This window comes from Typha angustifolia, chromosome 1 (genome assembly GCF_048772165.1).
Source record: "Typha angustifolia cultivar Huaian chromosome 1, ASM4877216v1, whole genome shotgun sequence".
Classification (NCBI taxonomy): domain Eukaryota; kingdom Viridiplantae; phylum Streptophyta; class Magnoliopsida; order Poales; family Typhaceae; genus Typha; species Typha angustifolia.
Window position 1 is genome coordinate 9070237 of NC_133239.1, and position 6878 is coordinate 9077114.

Sequence of the window (6878 nt, forward strand, 5' to 3'; positions counted from 1 at the left end):
TATGGTAACAAAGAATTCATAGTTTAACTACGAAATTTATAGCTTAAGTATGAACTTCTAACAATATTTCATAATTTTTTAAGTAGATTAATTCATTTATAATATAGATTAAGTTTATATTTGAAATGTTGTATAAAAGAAGAGGAAAAACTAGCGGCAACATAATATTCACTATGTTGTTATGGTCCAAGAAGACTACCGGCAGGTGATATATGTTTGATTTGAATAGTTTATGCCACCCGATAATTCGCTTATGAATTATATAATCCGTTTAATAAATAGATTATATTAGTGTTTAAAAATTTAATAGACTATTCACGTTTATATTTACATAATTATGAGCTAACTCGAAGCCATCCTACTTATTAACCTCACGGTACACATGATGAGTACATTCAAAATAGCGACGCAAAGAACTCAAATACATCCGGTAATGGTGAGGGGGAGCGGGAAGCTCCCATCAACAAGATAAAGAGTTGAGCTTACTTAAAAGAACCGATCTAAATCGTCAGCCAAGCTTAAGAAATAAGGCCAAGAATTCACGTGAGTGGGCATGGGGAACCGAAGGGGTTCGGGTGGACTTTGGAGCCCAAGCCCCAGGCCACACCAATCAATGCTCGAGAGTCGAGACCGAAAACTTTTCAACTCCAACCTCGACCCGACTCCCCATGCGTGGAAACGAGAAAAGCCAAACCCCATCTGGTATCCTCGGGATGAGCTCCCTAAAGCTAGAGCCTATGTTGGTCTTCCCCTTTCTACGATACTTTGCATGAATAGTCCTCATTTTCTCTTGTAGCCCCAAACCACCGTTTGCCCCCTCTATTCTCTAACTACCCCTCTCTCTCTCTCTCTAGTTTTGTCTTCTCCTCTATAAATACTTCCTAGTATACCTCTATATATCCACTTGTCTCTGCTCTCTGCCTTTGTGGGGCTCATGGAGGTATGTTAGCAACGCTTTTGCTGTGGTTTGGTGTTTGTTTTGGCTATGTTAACTGGAAATGAGAGGTGGGTCTCTGTTCTTGTAGGACTTGAAGAGGCCCCAGATTCCGAAGTTCGGGAACTGGGACTGCTACGAGGAGCTACCGATCACCCAGTACTTCGATTCGGCAATGCAAGCTGGTTTTATCCACGGGCATTACTTTGGGGAAGATGGTGATCTTTTCAAAGTTCCTGTGCCAGTAGTGAAGCCATCTCAGATTCATCACCATAGAAAGGTTCCAGTTTTAATCTTTCCTTTCTAGTGTTATTGTTGGTGTTTATAGAAGTGGATCTTGTTTTGAATCAGGCGAGGAAAGGAGGAAGGGAGAGGGAGTACAGCTCCAGGAAGGAGCAGCAGAGGAAGCAAGAAAGGCCCCGAGAACCCAAGGCTGTCGATGAGGACTTGTACAAGATTCCACCAGAGCTACTCTACCAGAAGCCCAAACGGGTACCCATTAGTTTAATCTCTTTTTAAGTACTATTTCACTCACAAGAAATCTACCAAGGCTAGCACATTTATTGGGTTTATTGTGAACTTTTGGTGCAGAAGAGATTGCTCAGGAATTTGTGGGCAGGATGCCTTGGAATCAACTGCGTTGCTTGAGATATTGGAGTTTTTGTTACATAGTAGAGAGTTCCTGTAATCAATCGCTACTACCTGTTTAATTCTGTTTCACTTTTTTTAGGTTTCTTTCGATCAATGCAGTAGGAACGGAGAGAAGGAACTTAATGCTTGCTTGTTTGGACTTTGTAGTACTTCTTGTTCTCGGAAAGTTTTCCATATCACCGAAATCTCCTCTATGTTAGTATATTAGATATATTTACAAATTCAAAGGTTCTCGTTATTAATTAATGGGAGCGTCTTAAATAAGACCATTCGGTGGTGGTATGATGAGAATTAGTCCTTTTCTTAGTCCTTCGGACTATGACATGAGCAAGAAAACGTTAAGCTTGAAATGATCAATTCGGAAATATTTTGTCTAGACTAAGACCTAAATATAATGTATAGTACTTATTGGTATCAGAGATTTATTGGCTTGAGATTTGACTCATAGATTCTACTAGTCAGCATCGTTCTAAATTCTTTATTACTAATTATTTTTAAATACAGAGTCACTGTAGCTTTTACAAAACTTAACCAATATAAGTCATACTAATTCAGAGCTGTGTGCCACGTTAAATTATTTAATAATTTAGCTCAAAGAGGCTTGCACTAAATTTAAATACCTATACTGCTGAGATTTCAAAGCAAATATTTTGTATCTGCCAGAGTGTTTTTTGTCATCTCATTCTAGTCTGCTCACATGGTCTGTCACCATCTCATTCACTCTCTAGTTCAAATTCCACTCCTTACCGTGGTTGTAGTTATTGTGTCTCAAATCCCTCACCACTCTCCTCACTCTTTCTCTGCCAATTAATGGCTGCTCACTGCCCTTATTTACTTGGAGTTCATGGGTCCTGGAATTGGCCAGGGCCAGATTAGTAACTAACCTTTTTTTTTTTCTTTTTTTTATTAACGAAATTTACTCTTTATTAGATAAAAAAATAAAGGAAATGTTGTACTATAAATTTAAATTGATTTCAGTTTTATCTTTGATGTGATTTAAATTTATTAATTTCATGTCTTATTAATATTCTTTTATCTTTCTCATCTCTTTCAAAAAAAAAAAAACAGATTTCTTCACATGGCCCACAAAAAAGCTTTAGGAAAAAATTATTTGTAATAAATAAAAAATTATTATTTACTATCATTGTGTTCAGCTCTGTGACACCCAACTCTAAACACATGCACGGCACGAGCCCACACGGCACGTGCGTGGCACCTGACCATTTGGTTAGATACTAACAATCTCATAAACCTGTAGCAACATCATAATTTTATCCACAATATATAAACTAAGAATAACTCAAGTCTCACTGTCAATAGCATACAGATAACCCTACTTGGGCCCCATACAGGCCACAACACATCATCAAGAGCTTTTCACAACTACATATACACAACAGAGGTATATACATAATTATACAAGTACAAAGTCACCTGCTAAAATATAAGACAAGGATACAGATACACTTTGGAGGAGGTCTACTGATACATTAGATAAGATAACTCATCTGGCATATAACACTAACCACACTCTACTCCTCACTCACCGGCAAGACCTCTAAGGGAGAATCCTGCTCCTCTCGTTCACCTGGTTTTTGGAAAGGAGAAAATAAAGAGAGTCATGAGCTAAAGGCTCAGTGAATAGACCTTACCCCGAATCAGTGATGACAAATAGAGAGTAAATCAAGTACTGGATAATATGAATCAGAAAGAGTATCATGTCATGAATGAGTAAATGAATGTGTCCTTAATACTACATAAATGAAATATAGATAACATGCCATAACTGATAAGAATACATAATCCTCGACAATGAATAAACAGATCATCACGTCATAAGATCATCATAACTCCCTCTCAAATATGACACATGATGCATGCCGACCATGACAATACTATGACATCAAATACAACATGCAATCATATATGATTAATATCGACTACTCGATAATCAGGTAACCGAATGATAATGAAATCATATGTATTTCTCAACATCATAATCATCACCGACATCTCGGTATAATATCATCATACTAGACCACTGTGCACAGTCAACACCCGGTACCCGGTCTTAACATCATGCCCGAAGGCTCCGAGCATACTCTGCCATCCGCAAGGAGTATCTCAAATATAACCATACCCTGCCATCCGCTAAGGGTATCAACATCCATCCAGACCGGGCACCCCACATAGTTGATATAAACCTCGTGAGGATAACTCGCCACATATGCCCTGGCGAACGGCATGTGTCCGATTGTCTGTGCGCACAGACTCAACTGACCTCGGACATGGGCCACGAGATATCGCATATCAGCGACCATAATCATCAATCCAGGCACCCCTAACCCTGGCGCCTACTCGGGTATCCCCACGCTTTCTATCAACTATCCTATCAATCATATTTCATGCTTTCTTTTTAAATGACAGATCATATGCATATATCCAGTACAATAACGAGTCAATGCATAATAGGAATTTAGGTGGAACAGGAATCAAGAGAAAAATGCTGCAATGTAGTCTCCAACCATGTATCTAGCACATGCATACTCTCGCTAGTTTATCACATGCACACTCATACTAGAAATCATCTCGACATAAAACCATAACAGTATAATCATCTCCAACCATCCTTATTTATCATTATCATACTTATATCAAAGATCAGCCTAATTAATAAAAATATGCTCGACGGTAATCATCTCTAGATAAAATCATATAATCATGCTGGAGGCCAAAACATGCATGTACATAATATATAATATAACCTAATTTGAGAAAGGGATCTAGGGGATAAGACTACTCACACCACGACAAATACCATACCACCACTCGTTCACGCTGTTACGATAACGATCAAGCCTCGATAGCTAAGTCCACAGGGTCTTGAACAGGGGGGTCGGGATCTGAAATTATTTGTAACAAATATGTCAGTCTTTTTATTAATTAAAATTAACCCGACAAAAAGACAGTTTCTTGTTGTAAGTATGTACTCTTCATTTCTATATTTGGTTCGTTATTTATTAACCATAATTATATTATTTAATAGTGTATTTAAAATATATTTTATCTGTCTATTATTCTCTTTGATAATTAAGAAAATAAGAATTAAGTTGCTGCAAATAATTATGTAAGAATATACGTATATAACCCTAATAATTACTATTACCTACTTAGGATTAAAATAATAATTTATATTGCAGGTATTTTACTAAACATGATATAATTAGAATGATATACTAACTATGATATGATTGTATTTAATTTGTACAACTTAAATACATTAAATTAACTAAGCTAAACTAATTGTGCACATATATATATATATATATATATATTTATATAGTGCTGGGCTCAGCCCAGCACCATGCACAGCAAGGCGCTGGGCCGAGCCCAGCGCCTGGGGCTGCAAGGGCGCTGGGCCGAGCCCAGCGCCTGGCGCTGCAAGGGCGCTGGGCCGAGCCCAGCACCACTTGCAGGGTGCAGCCAGAGGAGAGAAGGGAAGAAGGAGGAGGAGGAGAGGAAGAAGAAAGAGAAGAAGAAGAAGAAGAAGAAGAAGAAGAAGAAAGAAAAAGGAAGAAGAGGGTTGGGCCATGGGGGAGGGGTGCGGCCGCTGGTGGCCACTCAGCGGCCGGCCTCTCGCCGACGGCTCAATCCTCCGGTGGTTCCGAGAGGAAGCCGACAAGGAGGAAAAGAGAAATAGAGAGAGAGAGGTGGAGAGAGAGAGAGGGAGAGAGAGAGAGGGAGGGAGGGAGGCTCACCAGAGCTAGGGGAGGTGGCGGCGGCAGTGGGTAGAGAGAGAGAGTGTTTGAGAGAGAGAGAAGTAGAGAAAGGTCAAAGAGAGCTCGAAAGAGAAAAAGAGAGAGAGAGGAAGAAAAGGGAGAGAGAGGCGGTGGGGAGGAAGGCGGGGGCCCACCGCGCCAGCTGGCTCGGCCAGGTTGGCCGGGCCAGCGCTTGGGGCGCGTGGCGCCCATCCCCGTTGCCACTGCATGGCACGACAGCTCGTGCCATGCAGTGCAGAAATCTTGATTTTTTTTTTTTTTTTTTAAACCTTGGGTTATTACAAGCTCGCCTATAAGTGGGTCGGGTTGGGTATGAGTTCTACTAGAATAGTCTAGCCCAATACTGCATATCGACCTGTGAGAGAGTGAGCTAGGTGGTCCGAGCCGGACCGTGTATAATGGGGGACCGAGTTTAATGGAATATTCAGAATATTTTAAGCTATTTTTAGAATTCCTTTTCACTATCAGGCTTATTTTTTGGAAAATATTTCTATTCGGGCTAGGTCGGGCTTCCTAATCGGTCTTTAAGCTGGGTTTTTGAGTCGAGCTGATGGACAGGCTTTCGGGCTAGGCCAGGTGGACAAATGGTTGGCCTATGCCACCCATTGGCAATTCAAGCTTCGGGCCAAGCATGGGCAGTTGGACCATATGATCACCTCTAGATTATACCCTAGAAATTAAAGTTTTTTTATGGAAAGTTGTTAGGACGTATCTCTACGGGGGATTATTTGCATCGTCTAAATCTGAGTCAGCCCTTTACTTGCTTTTAGGGGTGTAAAAATAAATGAGTGGCTCGAGCTTAGCTTAGCTTAGCTTAACTAAACTGCGAGCTCAGCTTAGCTCGACTTGAGTTGGGCAAGCCTAAATAATGTTTTTTAGTTCGAATTGAATTTCGAGTTGACCCAGAGCCAAAGGAGTCAACTCTAGCTTAGGCTCAGCTTGAAAAAACTTATTTATTAATATATATTATATATAAGTATATTCATAGATTTTTGATCCAATGGTTTGGATAGACTTGATAGGTCCAGCTTAGCTTAAAATTAGCCTAATTTTGGCTTGAGCTCAGCTCAAGCTCGATCCGACTTAGACTAGCTCAGCTTGAAAATATGTACGACTCAAGCTCGGGCTCGACTCAGGACTCAATTTGGCTTGGCTAGAGCTTTACACCCTACATGCCCTGTATGTATGTCTTTAAGTAAGGAATTCAGTAACCACCTTTTATGGAGCAAAGGTTTTCCTTAAGCTCCTCCAGAAAAGACTTTGTATCAAGTGGTTCCGGCTGTCTATCATTGGGAAATCTGGAAGAACAGAAACGAGATAGTCCTTACTGTCAGAAAGAGTCCCCTACTAAGGTGTGAGAACGTTCTTTAAGTCTGTCTCTACAATACTATGAACAAAAGCTACCTAAGCTATAAAGCCCCAGACATAGGGCTCCCTAATGGAGGCCTTTACTTGCAGGCACCATATCAGTCAAATTTGCATCTATTTTGGCTTCTGAAAGAGTTGTAGTCTTG

The 6878-nt window shown here is 40.2% G+C and overlaps 1 protein-coding gene across 2 annotated transcripts; it reads left to right on the forward strand.

The window, feature by feature from the left end:
- The first annotated feature begins 729 nt into the window (after nucleotides 1–729).
- Nucleotides 730–1714, forward strand: LOC140764628 (uncharacterized). Of its 2 annotated transcripts, none has more exons than XM_073103302.1 (4): nucleotides 730–940; nucleotides 1026–1214; nucleotides 1286–1426; nucleotides 1529–1714. In XM_073103302.1, exons 1-4 carry the CDS (start codon nucleotides 935–937, stop codon nucleotides 1580–1582), a joined length of 390 nt encoding a protein of 129 aa, XP_072959403.1. In that variant the 5' UTR covers nucleotides 730–934; the 3' UTR covers nucleotides 1583–1714. The 2 variants fall into 2 exon arrangements, with proteins under 2 accessions (XP_072959403.1, XP_072959395.1); XM_073103294.1 differs by having other exon boundaries at nucleotides 757–940; nucleotides 1526–1714.
- Nucleotides 1715–6878: the final 5164 nt, after the last annotated feature.

Excerpts from the sequence above, each read along its gene's own strand:
- LOC140764628 (XM_073103294.1), top strand. Across the intron at positions 1,215-1,285 it reads AGATTCATCACCATAGAAAG|GCGAGGAAAGGAGGAAGGGA; the intron begins GTTCCAGTTTTA and ends GTTTTGAATCAG. Across the intron at positions 1,427-1,525 it reads TCTACCAGAAGCCCAAACGG|AAGAGATTGCTCAGGAATTT; the intron begins GTACCCATTAGT and ends CTTTTGGTGCAG.